We start from the raw sequence: 18,806 nt of genomic DNA, 5'->3' as shown, positions 1-18,806 counted from the left end.
TATTTTTCCATTCTTTCTTTTAAAATAATATTCTGTAGCATTTTCCAATTGAAAAAATCAATACAAGATTGAATCAAAATGAACCTAAAACAAATTTCGAATTTATATTTCATAACTGACTTCTTCTTCACTGGTGATTCAGTAAAACATTTTCTATTTTAGCAAGCTATGGTCACGTGTTTGAATATTAGAGTTAAATGATCAGTTTTTATATGAACTAATACTGTCAAAAACTGCAAGTAAACCATCTAGTCCATAAAAGTAACAATCTAAGTTGTATAAGTAATATAAAGCAAAAGAAACCTCATCATAACATAACCATAGTAAAATATGTGAAAAACAAAGTTAAAAATACACATTTATCTTTATCTTATCACTTTGTAGCTACAGTAATTATTGTCAGTATATGGTGAACAAAGATTTAAAGCATATCTATGAAGTTAACCACTTATACATTGGTATTCTGAGGAAGAAAATGCTGAATAACTAATAGAAAAAATACACATATCTGGTAATATTTTACATACACTTTTCAGATTCTATCCAACAATTATCGTACATAAATCACTGTAAAAAGAAAAAAAACAGCAGGAAGGAAGCAAATACATATAACTCACATTGTGGTAAGAAAGTATGAAGGATTTACATGCATAGAGTGAAAAAAAGTTCATTGTTCATCAATCATATATGTATGTATGTATGTGTGTGTGTGTATAATGCACAACTCTTAAATTTGTATAAACACTATTAGCTCCATCTAGCTTTTCCAACCATACTTTCTTAACAATAATCCAGATATTGGCATTACCCATTAATATCATGTAATAATGCATAGCTGTTTTTCTTTTATTGTTATTTTGCACAAAAATAACTGGATTGAACAATACATATGACTACACTTTTGTAATTGTTGGAATAAATCTTGCAGCATATCCTAGATTAACAAACTTGATTTTGACTTTTTTACACACACCTATCTATTATCTATTATCACATTGTGAAGTTCTGAGTATATTCATATTCAATGGTTGGAATTACATTCTTAACAAACTTTAGAAATACAATCAGATAGATGTGCACTCACTCCTAGCTCTTTATCACCTTCTGTTACTGTTTCAATTATTTCCTTCATAACATCAGCATTCTTGACAAGAGAAAACATTATCATTGAGTTCGTCTGTTTAGGATATTTGTGCAAAGCCACATTTGGGCTATATGCACACTGCCATCTTTAATTTTGAAATGATGGACTAGAGGGAAGACAGCTGGTCAAAAATACCCACTTCCAACTCTTAGGCTTCTCTAATTGAATGAAAGGGATTAAATCATGCTCTTGTAACACATCCATCATCCCAAAGTGCAGCGAGAGATTTTATTTCAATGGGAGATAGCCAATGGACTTTCAGATTCATAGACTAGCATGCTAACCACTGAACCATGCCTAGTTATTCAGTATCACACCAGGTTTTACACATGTTGACAAAAGGTCACAATTTCTTAAAACATACAATAAAAATTATAATAATAGTTTCTTCATAGTATTGATACAATTTCTAAGTTTTCATTAAAACCTTCAAAATACATTTTATATAACACAAAATCATACGAAGAGTCAGTTGTAATAATTATATGTAATAAATTAGCAATTCATTTTTACACCGTATATCTAGCTTGCAACTCATCTAGAAATTAAGCTCATTCAGCACATAAATTCCAAATTTCATACCATTATAATACAAACAGTGTTTTAAGTTAAATGTTTATTTTGAAATTGAATGACTATTTTATTACATGAATGTATTTATCTGCAAGGACGAACTGATGCTGAGGGTAATCCAGGAAGATGATGGTGAGTTTCCTTGATTAGTCTTTTTTTAAACAATCTTGTCTGATGTATTCATAAATTTTTTTCAATGGATAGAGATTTACAGCTCTGTTTGAAAAAAAAAAAATTATTATTGACTAAATTAATACAGAAACCACATTTTAGCAGAGTGTGATAATCTCTTGTGATAACAAACACTGAAAGCTTGCATCTTGTAATTCATTAATATGAGGTTGTTTTTTTTTTTAATAAATTAGGCAAAGTCAGAACAATAAGTATTTTGACTTCATTATTCAGTTGTATATTTTTATTAAAATTGTGGTTTTCAGCAAATATGTCTATAAAGTTAAAGGTAAACATGTTTTTTTAAAGATAAAATTTCTCAACATAAAATAACATCAAAGTTGCAAGGTGTAGTTATGTTAAAAATATTTTGTCTAAGAGGCCATAAAAAAGCATCTTAATGTTTGAATACTTGAATTTTCAGTTTAAATATGTTCCATCTTTCAAGTTAAGAAAATTCAGTTTAAGTACCCAATATTAATCCTCTGCTGGCAATTTAGCACATGTAATTAGACATATCAATTTAAAATATCTGTAAAAAAATCATTTTATTTAAAAAACAAAAATATGTAGAAGGCTCTTTATATTAAAGATTATTTTCTAATGCTGCTTTCTAAGGGTAAACCAAATAATTTACTCAGCATTAGGCATAACCAACATCTGAAAAAAAAATTTACTGAATTGAAAAAATGAAAAGAAAAACAATTTATAATTTTTTTTATACTAGTGTTTTATGAGCAGTAGGTTGAAAGACAGTAATTATATCTTCAACTCAAGTAAATAAGAAAATATGGTATTGAATCACTGTGTTCAAGTTATTTCAGGCACTGTGTAACAGAAGTGACTACTATTTCATGAAAATTAGGTATATGCAGGAATAAAGCACAAAAAATCCATCACAAATGTCTGTAAAAAATCCTTGTTTTCATCTCACATTCAACTTAAGAGATTGACAGTCACCTTGAAGATTACAACATATACAGTAAGAATCTATTAATCAAAATTTTCAATTACAAAATCACAAACATTTACAAATGTTTTAAATCTTTCTGCCATTTTCTTTCACATGAGCAAATCTGGCCTAACATTATAAATATTTAATTGCTACAGTAGAGAAAAAAATGTCACCAGCTTTGGTGTTGAATACAAAATCTTGATTATGGTGGTGGCCAACAGCTAAAAGTTAAAATGCTAATAATGCTTCATCTGGCTTCAAAGAAAAAGCATTTATAAAATGTGGGATAAAACTTGATCTTCAAGTTTCTTCCCAATACCTTTAATATGGGTGGGAGAATTTTTTAAGACATTTAAAAAAGGACTTTACACCTTCTGATGCACTATTGTGACATGCAAAAATAACTTGTATACATATAAGAAAATAACAATATGAGTTATAATATTTTACATTTCAAGAGAGAGAGAAAGAGAAGGTAAAGTTTTACTTCAGTTGTAAATCTATAAACATACCGCTGATCAACTGGTAGACCTACAATTGTGAAAATAATGGAAATCTAATTTTTTGAATGGTTAGATAATAAAAACATTATCAGTTTTCTTTAGATTATCAGAAGTGTATTAGTGTAGGGAGTTCTGATATAAAACCTAACTATTTTGTGTAAGAAGAATGCCTATTAAGTAAAATGTTTATAGGCTGCATGACCAACTCAGCATCTGAAATAAAAACTTACAATTATTTTTTTCTAAAGCAATAATGCAGGTGGCTTGGACACACTACATTTCATTCAATACTGATTAAAAATATTACACTATGTAACATAAATTTTGTTCCTGGATAGTACGTGTTATTTCTTAATTGTTTATGTTGTAAAAGTACAGAAAATGGCCATTATTCCCTTCAAACTTTGCTTTTGTAACATGGATAATTAAACTTAGAAATTAACTTATTTTCTATGTAAAAACGGGCAAATTTGCCCTGAATAAACAACATATGAGTGAAGAAGCGTGAAAAATGTTGGTTTAGTGATGCTTTCTCTGACTTACGACTTGCACACTTTCATCTAACAAATTCCACTCCTTGAGCCCAGATATCAAAAGCTTAGCATTCGACTTTGTTAAATCAAGATTTATGATCAAGTCATTGAGGTCTCTTTGGTTGGGGTAGTATGGGTTTCTCTCATCAGCTGCACCTCTGAAATTGTAATCTAGATCTTCAACGTCTACCTCCTCTTCCGATTTCTCTCTGGCAGAGTGGGTACAGGAAGCTCAGGGCAGTGTGGCACTGGGGTGATGGATGATGGAAGGTCTGGATACATGATAGCAGATGCATTCTTGCTAGCCCAACATTTGGAAGGGTCCACCATGCAGAAGATGCAATTGCTCAGTGGGTTCATGCCAAATTCTTGGAATAGCGAACTTCATGACTCTCTTTTCCCCTCTGTACCATCCTGCAAAAGAGCAAAATAAAATTGTTATTATGAAGAATAAATTTATTTCATCCACAACTAATGTGTAAGAGGTTCATGAAAAATATTTTATATGTGATATTTTTTCTATACTATTGGAAATTTAAAAAAATAATAAACTAAAAGATATTTAAATTTTAAAATGTCTAAAATTTGTATAATATAAAATCTTACAATTCAAGCAAGCAAAAATGGTCCGTCTTACCTTCTAGAGTTTTTTTGCAGTGCTCGCAGGTAGAATGAGGTACCCAGGGTTTGTCTTGATCCCCGACAGGCATGTCGAAATATGGCTTGTAGGCTTCACACATTTTAGTAGATGCTGTCACAGAGTACTTTTCTGCTCTTGTCTTGATACATTGGCCACATGCATAGTAGAATGCATCTGGAGAATGCTTGCAGCTTCTTGATGCCATCTCTTATAAAATCAGATAGGTCTATGTGTTCACTTAGGCAGCTAGAACTAAACTTAAGTGGTGAGCCCCTGTGTGTGTGTGTGTGTGTGTGTGTGTGTGTATATGTATTACTATGGAAAGTTCTAGAAAATTATAAAAGGTTCTTGAAAATTCTCCTAAGTTCTACAACATTGTGGAAAATTCTTTTAAGTTCAAGAAAATGCTCTATTAGCTACTCAGCACTGAATCTACCAGCAATGTTCTGGAAGATGGATAAATTTGAAAATTTCATTACCCAGGTTACAAAAGCAAAGTTTGAAGAAAAAAAATGTGTCTTTTCTATTTACTTTAAGCATAAGCAATTGGGAAATAACACTTTCTGCCCAGGAACAAGAAAAAGTAAACATTTTGTTAGATAGTGTTATTAGTACTATCACATGAAAATTTACCAATGAAGGCCAGAAGTTCTTATAATTTAATATCTTGCTAAATGACGATCTTTTTTCAAAGTCTGATTGCTTTACGACAAACTGAGCAAAGAACAAGGAAATCATGTTAAGAAATTCTAATCCAGATCCTTGCTAGTGCAAATATCATTAGGGTAACATAGAATATAGAAATATTTTCAGCTCATTCATACCTCAATTATGCTCCTACATGCACATATCTTAGTGTAGTAATGGCACTCTTTTTGCTGATAAAAAGTCTACTATTAATAAATACCTTGTCTGTTTTCATTATCCAACATTCTACAACAGCATCAATATCTTCACCTCTGGAGTGTTTGCTACCTCCTGTAACATAGGTAAATAATCTATAATCATACAAGATAGGTACAAGGTTTATGATTAATAAATGTATGAGAAAGCTAGAAAAACATTTATTCCCCACAATGGTAAGTATGCAGGAATCTTAAAAAAGAAAAAAAAGTTTAATGTGACCAAACACATTTACACTAAACAACATGCTATTATACAGATGTGAACACATTAAAAGATTAACATGAGAAAGTAGTTATCCATGCTTAAAACTGTACATACAAATATGTTGGAAACCTGCATCATGTAAAAAGTTAAACATTATGGAGAATCACCTTTGGTTTTAATGAAGCCTGAACCATCTTAAAATCAAACAGAGATAATGGGATAGCTTCATATATAAATAAATAATAGAATGCTATATTAATATAATCTTCTTCAGTTACTTTTGCTGAAAAGTTTCAACAGTCACATTCTGTTATACTGACAAGTAACTGCAGGTAACTGTGTAACCAGTTTGTGTTATAATTATACTTTTATTTGTATGTACCTAGAGATGATATGTACAAAATAATCTGTAAAATAAGAATAAACATGGGGAAAATTTTTAAAAGAAATGTTTCAGAGATTAAACACGATAACTTACAACACAAAATTTTCTGTTAATCATACTTTAATATAAAAAAACCTCATTACTATGTTTCAGTACACAACAGGAAAAATGAAAATTTAGCATTTTTTTAAAAAGTGCTTTTATTAGTTATTAGACAATCTTTAAATAATATTTTTTTAAACCCATAAAGATAGGAAACCTCTTCTCAAAATGACAACCAAGCTCACAAATGCCTGTACTCCTAAGAAACCTCTGTCAGAAAACTCCTAACTATTATTTATTTTATAAAGTTAAAATGCTACAAAACTGAACTTTGTTTGATCAGTTAACATTTGAATCTTATAATTCTACTGGTTATATTTTGGACTAATAAATCATAAGTGTATGTGTATTATAGGAAATCAAATGATTCAACATTAAGCATATAAATATACATACATACAAAACTGAAAGCAAGTAATACAGCAGTTTACAATAGTTTCATAATACCATGCCAATTATACTGTAAGAAAAATGGTTACCTATTTCACATTAATCTGAATTACTATTAGTTCAGAAGTAGCAAAAAAAAAGACAAAGTATTTAAATCCATTATGAGACCAGAATTCAAAGTTTAAAGGAGACAGTACAAAAAATGTGTACGTCTTGTTTCTTTATATACACAGGTTTGAGTTCTGTGATCATATAAAATATATATGCTGCATACACAACACCAACTCCATTAAAATGAATAACAAAGAAACATTTTAACATGAGGTGTTTACATCTTGGACATGCAGAATCTTACAACACATTGGAACTAAAATAATTTCCAGAAAAAATATTTTGCACTTAACAGTATTATTCTGGGCCAAGCAGTTATATGTATTTCAGTCTTAAAAAGACACATTAGTCTCTACATATAAATAAAGAGAATATATTTCAAAGCTTATGATTTAAAACTGAGGCAACAGCTTGACCATGAGTTGTGTGGAGGAAGATGAAGTTTAACCCAAATATTTTTATGTTTTACTGAAATAACTACAAAATAAAAATATCAAAAAGACTCAATCACTTAAACACAGATAAACATACTACAGTTTGCAACACTTGAGCTTTTTAGTTTTTAGAATTAACATGTTCACTGAGCTGCTCTCAAAACACATCTTGCAAAGCTAATATGTGAACTACAACACTTAGGGTATTATCTGTAAATTAAGTTCTGGCAGTTATATGCAAGCTCAAAAATGTTTTGCATTCTAACAGCTGGTTAAGAGAAAAAACAACAACACAAGAATAAATTCTTCTAATGAGATAATCAAGTCTGTCTTTTATACACAGCCTACATATATAAATGTTTTGAACTAGCTTCTTATACACAACATAGTTCACTTCAGTAAGTATGAAAGCATTTACCACATGCATTTTAATCACCTTAATCAACACATAAGTTAGAAAATAGTTTGTTGATATAAAACAAGTTTCCCAAAGTGTACTTAGTATAGACCAAAGTTATTAAATGGATACTAATGGAGTTAAATGATGAGACTGAAATTGTTGGTGCAATAACAGGAGTTCAGGACAAGAACTTAACACAACAAAGTATGAATCCAGATATAGCCACAGTAACCACAACTGTATGGCATTTCAAATGTTTAAAATGCTACTAAGGAACCTGGGCTTGCTATTTGACTTATTCCTTATCTTAATGAGGGATAGCACTGGATAACAGAGTAACAGCAGCAAAAGGACATACTAAAAACATGGATGTATTGTATTAACGGCCTAAATGGTGCAGTAATCTTAGCTGAATTTAATCAAACACATCTGGAATAAGTATCAGATACAAATCACGCAATCTTATGATACTTAGAAACTTCACACTTCACATGTGGAAAAATGAGTGTCTTCTTCAAAATGCACTTTATGTGTGATGTGTAATCATGTGATCCTCAAATTTTTAATAAGAGTATAATTAAGTTGTTGTTTTTATAAATTAAAGATGTTCACATATAATTTACTAAATTAGCTACAAGCACAGGTCCATCACCACAACAATAGCATATTATTATTCATTTTTGTTGTGTGTGCCATATGTAGACCACTTACCAGTATAATGACGTGTCCACCCAACCACGTTCTTCATCTTCAGCCTCAATTACTTTCTCCTGCTCTTTTGAGTACTCATCTGTTTATATTGTACATAATAAGGTGGTAAGTTACAAACACTAGCTGGGGCACATGCACCCTGGACAGAAGTTATATAAATTTATGATTAATCAAAACGTTATCTTAGGACATGAAAAGTTGTTTCCTTTATATATAATTTTGAGAAACCCCAAAACACCCATAAAACAGCAAAATGTGAAACCATAAATTTGAATGTCTCTCCTCACGGACCCAGCAAAAAAAACTTGTAAAAGCCACAAAATGCAAAACCGAAAACTTGTATTTCCCCACGGACCTAATGAGTCTCCATACCAAGTTTGGTGAATATCCACTCACACTCTGTGAAGTATTTACATGGACATACAACAGACAGTATTGTTATATTTATATGGATAGCATCAGTGCATTAGAATTCCATGTGATGTATTATTGACATCATATCTGCACTCTGAGAATAGAGAAACATAAAGTTCTCCATGACAGAAAATGGAGGTGAAACAAAAAAGATGAGACCCCTACTGCGTATCTACATGCACACAAAATAAAAATTTCATGAAGTTGGGGGTTGCACATTGCCTAATAAAAACGTTTTTCCAGTATCATTCAAGCAAGAGTTCCATTATATTATGATTAATGAATATTAATGAAACTAACCTTCAAAATCAACAACCTGTCTTTACAATGTTCCGACATATTTAGTACTTTTATGTCTCTGCCTGTTACAAGACTCATTGTGAAGATTGACCAAAATAACTTGGGTGAAATTGTTCATTCTCTTTGTAAGATACACATAAGAACCAGACAGTAGTTATTGGGATTAACTACAATAATGATTGTAATTTTTTTTCTGTTTCACTCATGCTATTAGGGACTCTGTAACCCACTAAAATATTCATCCACAAGGAATTTAGTGCACAGACAACTTAAGAAAAACCTGCTTCAAAAGCTAACAGGATGTATCAGTAATCCTCGAGTTAATACAGACATGACAGAACACACAATTTCTGATAAAAATATTGTTTTCTTCAACTGAATCTACTAAGTAATTAAAAAAAATCATGTTTAGATAATCTACTATAAAACATGAGTAGTTATATGCCTGTAGACATTAAATTATATTTATCAAGTTTGTTAAATGAAAATAGGAGAATACAAGAAATCAACAGCAGAATACTACATTTATAAACCATTAACATTATTTTATAATGTCTGCAATTTTTAATAAACAACAACTATGCTTGTTTCTTTAACTTTTCTGTCACACCTTCTACAACTTAATGCTTTATTTAATATTAAAGACCTTTACATAAATTATTTAAAAGGGAACACATGTTTACCAAGTGCCCTTTCTTACCCTTTTTGTGGATGTTCATGCTTCTAGTCAAAGACACAACACAGATCAGAACTACACACACACAAAGTAACAAGCATAGCTAATCAAATATAATATTAAAACTACATTTTTTAGTAAACAGTGGTTGACTGATGCAAAGGTACCAGACAAATAGGGGGTTAATTTACCAGAAAAAAAGCCAATTTAAAAGATAAGACAAATGTTCTAATGATATTCATATTATTCATACTTGGCTATATTTTGTTAATTATTAAAAATGCAGATAGTTTCTATCTGAAACATATACTCAAACTTCTGTAATATTTCAGTTTTCCTAAAATGAACAATTATTATTAACATTATCTTTTTCTTTGTGACAGAATTAACAGTTGATGCATTGGGTGCTCTCTTTTGATTTATCAGAATATCAGATTTAGATAATATATTACAAAATATGAGTAACATACCTGCCTGTAAATATATAAATTATTCTTAAAGTTGTTAAAAGGAAATTAGGAAACTATAATGAATTGATAACAGAAAATATATTTGTTTCATAAACCATTTACATTTTTTATAGTATCTGCAATATTTAATAAGCAGCAGACTATGCTTTCTTTGTGTATTTCTGGAAACAGAATTAACTCCTTAATAATACCATTAAAATCAGACTATAGTACCCCCATACACGATCATCATGAAAAATGAGATTCTGCTTATTTATAAGTTTCTAAATGTTATATTCCCCTCAAACACAGTTTCAAATCCAACATCTATCCCTATATTGTAAAAAATTTGTTTTTGAATTTCATGCAAACCCACTCGAGGGCTATCTGCGTAGCCGATCCTAATTTAGCAGTGTAAGACTAGAGGGAAGGAAGGCAGCTAGTCATCATCACCTGCCATCTGCCACGAATAGTGGGATTGACCATCATATTATAATGCCCCATGGCTGAAAGGGTGAGCATGTTTGATGTGACAGGGACTCGAACCCGCAACCCTCAGATTACGAGTCGAACGTCTTAACACGCTTGGCCATATTGGGCCATGGTAAAGAATGTTAACTATTATTTCAAATTGGGAATACAGGTAAATATATTGAAAAGTTAATACCATGCCAACAGTTAGGCCTCTCAAGATTAAAAATGGGCCCCATAAAACAACCTGGCTATTCAGGTGGCTTGTGAGTTAGGAACTTCAATTCTAGAGTATGCTTGTTGTCTTTTCACTCACCATTTCATGTCACAAGAAACTGTTTATTGTAAGGTAGGTAGGTTTTTCACCATTTCACTGTCCCCTTTGCCCATTGCCATGTTGGGCAGTGAAGAACTACATGTCACCTGCTAAAATAAAATAATTTACAAAACAGTTTGTAAACAGTTAATGAATATTTCTTGGAAACTAATAAATAAAAATATTAAAACTTAGTAAACAATACACTGATATTAAGGAATTATCATTAAGATACTAAATATGAAAACAGAAACATTCAGTTATGAAGTATCTGGATGACAGAAAGAAAGGGCTCAATTTTTAAAGCAAAAATTACAGTAATTTCACCAGAGGAAAAAAAACTGCAGAATTTTGATTTTGAAATGACATTTATATATTGATTTCTATAAAAGATTTTACTGTTATATTAATTATAATTTATTAACAATTTTAAAAATGCTGTAAAATTAAGAATAAGTCCCATGAGATACTTAGAGAAATCAAAGATGTCACTTTTATTGAGATGAAATTAAAAAAACAACAAAAACACATGAGGAACAAAACCTTGCTGTGATATTGTGTTCTTTCATAGATTGTTTAGGCAGAGTATTCATGATGAAACTTTGTAGAATGGACGGTAACTGCCTGTTGTGGAGACAAGTGTAGAGGATGATGTTTCGAAAGTCTTCCACCTTTTGTCTTCTAGCATTGTTTTCCAAGGTCAGGAGAACTAGAGAAAAAAAAATTTAAGATACAAATATGACAGGATAGGCTCCAGTTTATTTATTTTTATTTTCTAATGGTTACTAGTTTCTGGAGTGAATTGACAGTGGTAACAATGTAGGCTGACATTTTAAGAGTTTAAAAGAGAAAAATAAGGAGTTCTTGATATAAAAAGGAAAAGGGATAACATTTTTATTTCTTTTAAAAATGTGTTAAAATTGTCATGAAAATTCCAATGGTTTGTTGTTGTTGTCCTATTTTATCTTAATAACAAATGGGAAAATGTCCTATGCATATACCGAAATCTGTGAATGCACACAGATTTAGACATAATTAAAAGACCATACATAAAACAATATACAGGAAATACATTCCATTATACTGATTAATGGAAAAAAGTTTATATAAAACTTGTATTTGTATTTAAAGCTAATACAGGTAACATAAGGAATTCTACTAAACCAAACACAAATATTTAGGAATAAATTATTACATTTTGTCATCTGGTATAAGTATCCTTAAGAAATAACAAATACATATAATACAAAAACAAAATACAGAACTGATGTTCTCATTCAGACAAAAGATATCTACAAGGTATTTTGTTTTTTCTATTACATGACATCTGTTTCACATAAAAAACGTCTATTGTGTACTTTTTGTTCTTTGCCAGGTAACAGCAGCTGTGATAAACATGTAAATTGTATACCAGTAAACTAATGATTGTATATACTAGTTTTTTATTTATTCTTATTTACATTTAGAAAAACAGTGACACCTTCAACAAACTTACAAATTATTAAAGAAATTTAATAGTTTAAAAATGGTTATATGTTCTTGTTATTATTGTGGAATGACAAAATTTCCAAAATGGCTGGCACATGGTAACATTAAATTTTATCATAGCAATAGATATACACCAATTTTTCATTATGCATAGCATACACACTTTAATACTCAGATAATAAACAGTCAAAACTTTAGGTCGGACAAGTGATGCGAGGAAAAAATTGGCCATCTGAAAATTGTTTTACTTCAATCTTTATTTTTTTAAAAATGAAAACCTAAAATACAATACTTAGATTAACAATATATCTAGTTACCTTCCCTGTTTTGTCTTAATATAACTGTACATAAATGTGGTGTTAACAACAGAAAAACATATATACAAATAGAAGTATTCACATTTTGCATTTGCGATTATTCTTGTATCTTTCTCAGATACATCAAACTTGATAAGTTTAAGTACAAATACTGTTGATTCTGAATATAGTTTTTTTATCAACAAGAAAACTTTAAGAACTAGTGAAAGGTTACAAGTTATAAAAATTCAATTTTAGGATAGTACATGGTTTATCATCACACTTTAACAAGGTCAGAGAAACTTGCATAAGAGATTATTAGTTTGAAAGTTTGTTGGGTAGCTATTTATTATTTTATAAGAGGTTGTGTATAAGATCTCTGTGTAGACTGGGAAAACTACAGCATAGGTTAAATATCCTGTTTAAAAGAAACAATCACTTTACGGATAAAAGTAACAAACCTGTCATAGTTGTTATAAAGGCCAATAAATATGTCTCTAAGATATGAAGAATTATAAAAAGGTAATGATACATTTCCTTCATAGCCCATAGCAACTTGAAAATCATTATTTTGAAATCATTCAGGTTAACCATGTGCTTTTATCTTGGCAAAGAAAACTAACAGTCAAAGTTTGTCTACAGGAAGAATCAATAATGATATTATCTACTTTGTATGAAACATACTGTTACAGATGAAATAAGCTTATGATGAGAGTTAGAAATATGTGGAAGACTTTCAATTAGAAAACAATGGGTGGAAAGTTTTTTAAGATTTAAGATTCCAGACAGGGGAATATTGGGTTCCAAGAGATCCACAAACAAACTAACCAACTGCTGGATAGAGAATGTTTTTACTTTCAGTAGAAAATGTGAACAAGTCAATGGTAGAAATTTATTAATTTTTGTTTTGTTTGTAGTTAAGCACAAAGCTACATGATGTGCTAGCTGTGCTGTGGATTCAACACCTATTGAAATCTGTATTTTAGTGTTATAAGTCTAAAGACTTACCGATGAATCAACTGAGGGCAATTCATTACAATTTAGGTGTATAAGGAGAGCAACAAGAAATCCCATTAAGTTATAGTTCAGTGAAGAAAGGGAACAAAATAGCAGCAATAAGTTTCATGAACTTATAATTACAGACGGAAAGAACAGGTTTAAAATAAGGTAACTAAAGCACTTTGGGTATGTCATAAACAACACCTGATCTGGTACTGCATGACTAAACTGTGATAAGTTTTGATAAATTATTCTCATATTTTTTCAAGAGTTTTGAAAAACTAGCAAATTTCTTCTTCTCTTTCATAATTATGTTAGTAAGCTAGTGTCTAATTTTGAAATGTTTTAAAAATTACTAAAGAAGTAGTTAATTTTTTATATACTAATTTTATACAGCTGTAACAAAGGGTATATTTTGGAATTTTTTATGTTCAAAACATTACTGAATGAAGATATGAACTTTTGACATTACTACCTTGCAAAATTACTGATATCACTAGCTACTATTTTATATACAATTGAAAACCTTTTTCTTTGATAGATTGTTTAGGCAGAGTATTCATAACAAAACTTTGTATAATGGATGGCAACTGCAGTTGCCATCTATTACACAATGTTTCACCATGAAAACCTTTTTATTTTACAGATAATAAATATAAATGAAGTAAAGCATTTATATATATAGTTTAACAATATGTTACACAGAGCAGTAATCATCTTTATGTATTTTGAAAAACGATTTTATCAACATATAGTTTATACTATGTACAACACTCATAACTACATATAGTAAGTTTGCATTGAAAAAATACCCTATTGTTGCCAATTGTAAGAACTGCAGTTAACATAAATAAAAACCAATCTTTTAGTTAACAGTCACCACCAACCCCTGATTAATGCATGGACTTACCGGGCTGAGTCCAGATCATCACACTAATTAGGGGGTCTCAAGCTATTACTATAAATGTATTGCATTGAGAAGTTCTGTCACAAGGGGCCTTCTATAAGTTGAAAAGCCTATGACCAATAAAACCCTTAAACTGGCCTTGGCCACCACTCCAAGCAGGTAAACAGTAATAGTGTTTTTAACATATAACTGTTGATTAATTAAACTTACCTGATAAAGTTAATGATAAACAGAAAAGTGAGTGTGGACCTTTAACTATAACAAAAAGTTATGAGAGAGAATTATTACCAATCACCATTTTAATATTTAGGAGAAGTATAGAGTTACACTGATTGACCTTTATCAATGTTAATCATCATTGTTAGCACACAAGTTTCATACTTATCAGTGTTAATCATCATTGTTAGCACACACAAGTTTCATACTTATCAGTGTTAATCGTCATTGTTAGCACACACAAGTTTCATACTTATCAGTGTTAATCATCATTGTTAGCACACACAAGTTTCATACTTATCAGTGTTAATCGTCATTGTTAGCACACACAAGTTTCATACTTATCAGTGTTAATCGTCATTGTTAGCACACACAAGTTTCATACTTATCAGTGTTAATCATCATTGTTAGCACACACAAGTTTCATACTTATCAGTGTTAATCATCATTGTTAGCACACAAGTTTCATACTTATCAGTGTTAATCGTCATTGTTAGCACACACAAGTTTCATACTTATCAGTGTTAATCATCATTGTTAGCACACAAGTTTCATACTTATCAGTGTTAATCATCATTGTTAGCACACACAAGTTTCATACTTATCAGTGTTAATCATCATTGTTAGCACACACAAGTTTCATACTTATCAGTGTTAATCGTCATTGTTAGCACACACAAGTTTCATACTTATCAGTGTTAATCATCATTGTTAGCACACACAAGTTTCATACTTATCAGTGTTAATCGTCATTGTTAGCACACACAAGTTTCATACTTATCAGTGTTAATCGTCATTGTTAGCACACACAAGTTTCATACTTATTCTAGTATAAAACTTCTTTCATATCTTGTACATCAGGCATTTAGTACATTTTACTGAAGCAATGCAGCCTTATATATGTATCCCTTTTGTGCTATGCAAAATGTTTTTGTGATGTATGTTCTTTTTGATACAGCTTTCATTAAGTAATGGTCATTTAGAATCTAAATATTGAATTTCTACATAAGATATACTTAATGTGTGGTAACTATTCAAATATTTTCAAAAACAGTTTCTGTTAAAAAGAAAGAGAGGAAACAAACCTGACGCTGTTTCAATGCTATCTGATAGACCTTCAACAGTTTAGGACTATCTCTGAATGTTTGGAAACAAACATAAATGTTTTTAAACAATAATGCTATTTATTCTGTTTGGATATGTAAAAATGATGATTTTAAAAACACTCAGGATCATGTTTAAAAAGATTTGCAAAAGTAGAGGAATTAAATATATGTAAGGAAAAATAGACTGTCTTTCAGCTTGGTTTTTATGACATTAATAGCAAATCATAATCTGATCTTGTGAAGATAAAAATACAAAAGGTTCCATGAGCAATTTTCAAATGATAAAGAATGTTTAAATATTCAAGGTTTGGAGTAGAGATAAAAAATAAAGGTATTAGGTTGTAAATATAGGTTTGTTAGAATAAAACTTATCATTCATGGTCCACATAAACACACATGTGAAGGAATAGTAAGGTCACATATATTGGGAAAGCTAAATGTCATTTAACAATCACTCCTTCAACAGTGAGATGTTGCTCGAGATTGGTTGAAAGCATGGTATTGATGCAATCGGTTGTTTCAAATTCTCTGCTGTAGAAGCTCTTGCGCTACAACAGACAACATTAAAGGTTTTCTTCCTTGACATGTTATGTCCTTTGGTTTTACTTTATTTAATAATCTTGATTCATAAACATTTTGTTTTTTTAACTTACCTTACACTTCCTTTCATGATAAAATTAATATTTTTATTATATACTCCAATTCACTTCATGTTTGGTATATGAATACCTTCACTGAGTCATTTTTTTCAATTTTTTTCTTCTAATCTTTATATCTGGATTTTACTTTATATGTATGTCTATCCTGCAAGGTACCTTGCTTTCATATGTTAAATACTCTTAGTCCTAAACACTGTCTTTGTATATAATATTATACCTTGTTTTCCCTCCTTATGATTTGTTAACTATTACAGACTTATTATTAAAAGAAGTGTTATTATCATATGCAACCAGAAGTGGGGTTAATAATACTTTAAAAAATATAAGAATAATGTTCCAGGTTGTTGTTCCAAATGCTTTGCTACTTGAGAGGTCCTATGGTTCAGTAGAACAATTCTGTAGAATGTTTTGCATAATGATGTGGTATATAATGTTAAGTTCAATTTTCTTAAACATCTCTTAAATATTTATATAGATGTGAGAAGTTATATGTAATTTGATTCTAACATTTTGGTTCGATTTTGTAATAAGTGAAAATAACTTTGATAGACTGAGGGACTGTCACTTTTTCCTTTGTCGTAGCCTTAAGAAACTTGACACCAAAACAGCAAAATATTTTGCATTTACTTAAAAGTATTTATTAAATCAATAAAATAAAAGTTATGTCAGACACACACAACTAATTTTTGTAATTCAGATGTATGGCAGATTTTGTCAACAACAATAAAACAAGTAACATTTACCTCTTCAGGAGTTACCACTCAGTCCCTTTGAACTTTGATTCTTGACCAACAGTCTGTTTACAAAGCAATAACTAAACAGCAGGAATCTGCTTCAAAAAAATAATAAAGCTATACTTCCATTATATAGTAGTATATGCATTACAAGGTTTAAAATCTTTAAACTTAAAACTATACTTCTGTGCAAAAACATTTGAGTAACTTATACTTGAGAAAACATCTTATGAACAATTTATTTTTGCAAATCCATAACTTATTTTTATTAAATATTATTTATACCTCACTTATACATATTAATTTTTAAAAAATCTCAAATTTTTCAAAAATCTTCCTCAACTAAACCTTAATACAAAAGCAGTAACAGATCTTCACATTAATGTCCGACAACTATAACTCAGAGCACTTCAATATCACTACTTACTTTCAAAATAGGTGTTAAAAAGCCTGCTATTCCAAGAGCTTTTCCCTTAATGGTGTTAATTGCACTTGCCTGCTCAAAGTTTCACTGAATTATCACTTCTTAAGACACACGTGTAATGAAAAAAAAAAATCAAAAGGGGGTTAGTAAATCGAGATTACATTTGTACAACAATATTATCAATGTTATTAATACTTCTTCACCATCAGTTACAGAATTTACAGTTCGAATTTTTATACAATTAAAATACTGCCGTTACTGATGTTAGATTAATATTAAAATTTAAACCCAGTAGTTAGTCTTTGGTTACTATCTTGTTAAATTATTTATTGATGGGTAAAAACTTAATTTAAGAAGTTATTATTTTTAAAAGTCTTAAAATTTTAAGATAGTTTCACGAAAAATAAATTATGAGGTACATTCCTAACCAAATTTGATACCGTGAATTACTAACATCACAATTAAGATTTGAAGAAACATTATCTATACTAAATAACGTGTATTGTTGTAATTTAAACTTTTCTCCCATAAAACACAATAGTTTATTATTATCTACAATTATTTTAAAGACTTACATAGATTCTGAGACCATCTTAACATCGCCAGGCAATGTCTTGTGCCAGTTATCCTGTCATTAAATTACGGAAATTGTCCTCTGCTGATAATATCAAAAAACACAAGCTGAAAAAAACTAATTTGTTTCTAATGCTTAATGCTTCTTTTCTAAGTTAAAAAGTTTTGTACTTATAAACATTTGTTGAAAAAAAATTCAAATGTAAGAGAGTGATTGCAAGGCAGTCATATTTTTATCTAAAACATTAGCTGGAGAGCAACATGGAAATGGACCGATGTGGCCAGGAACTCAACTCATAATCGGAGGGTCACGCGTTCGAATCTCCGTCACACCAAACATGTTCGACCTTTCAGCAGTGGAGGCGTTATAAAGTGACGGTCAATCCCACTATTTATTGGTAAAAGAGTAGCCCAAGAGTTGACGGTGGGGGGTGATGACTAGTTGACTTCCCTCTATTCTTACACTCTTAAATTTGGGACGGCTAGCGCAGATAGCCCTCGTGGAGCTTTGACCGAAATTCAAAACGAACAGACATAAAATAAACGGAGCTGAGGGGTTCATAAATAAATCTTTCAGTTTAAATGGACTGTTCATTGAATCATTTCTTTTTTATAC

The 18,806-nt window shown here is 30.2% G+C and overlaps 2 protein-coding genes across 5 annotated transcripts in view; one reads left to right on the top strand and one right to left on the bottom strand.

The window, feature by feature from the left end:
- LOC143256651 (inactive ubiquitin carboxyl-terminal hydrolase MINDY-4B-like) overlaps positions 1–18,806 on the top strand; it is a 120,881-nt gene that overhangs the window by 3,159 nt on the left and 98,916 nt on the right. The window contains exon 2 of the mRNA XM_076514138.1: positions 1,813–1,849. The gene's annotated coding sequence lies outside the window, so the exon portion shown is untranslated. The remainder of the gene's footprint in view (positions 1–1,812; positions 1,850–18,806) is intronic.
- On the bottom strand, positions 1,542–18,326 carry LOC143256652 (uncharacterized). Of its 4 annotated transcripts, none has more exons than XM_076514139.1 (8): positions 18,193–18,326; positions 17,621–17,718; positions 17,203–17,288; positions 11,332–11,497; positions 10,789–10,898; positions 8,163–8,241; positions 4,517–5,497; positions 1,542–4,293 (listed from the first exon to the last, which is right to left on the bottom strand). In XM_076514139.1, the coding sequence occupies exons 7-8, from the start codon at positions 4,722–4,724 to the stop codon at positions 4,181–4,183; spliced, it is 321 nt and encodes a 106-aa protein (XP_076370254.1). In that variant the 5' UTR covers positions 4,725–5,497; positions 8,163–8,241; positions 10,789–10,898; positions 11,332–11,497; positions 17,203–17,288; positions 17,621–17,718; positions 18,193–18,326; the 3' UTR covers positions 1,542–4,180. The 4 variants fall into 4 exon arrangements, 3 of the variants coding, with proteins under 3 accessions (XP_076370254.1, XP_076370256.1, XP_076370255.1); XM_076514141.1 differs by having other exon boundaries at positions 10,789–10,895; XR_013031429.1 differs by having other exon boundaries at positions 1,542–1,933; positions 5,427–5,497; positions 8,163–10,898.

Source organism: Tachypleus tridentatus, chromosome 7, assembly GCF_004210375.1.
Source record: "Tachypleus tridentatus isolate NWPU-2018 chromosome 7, ASM421037v1, whole genome shotgun sequence".
NCBI classification, from domain to species: domain Eukaryota; kingdom Metazoa; phylum Arthropoda; class Merostomata; order Xiphosura; family Limulidae; genus Tachypleus; species Tachypleus tridentatus.
This window is presented reverse-complemented; position numbering and strand designations above follow the sequence as displayed.

Bases quoted from the DNA above. Each gene is read 5' to 3' on its own strand.
- LOC143256652 (XM_076514140.1), bottom strand. From the start codon at position 4,724: ATGGCATCAAGAAGCTGCAAGCATTCTCCAGATGCATTCTACTATGCA. The intron at 4,294-4,516 runs GTAAGACGGACC...GCTCTTTTGCAG, and splicing joins CTGCAAAAAAACTCTAGAAG to GATGGTACAGAGGGGAAAAG.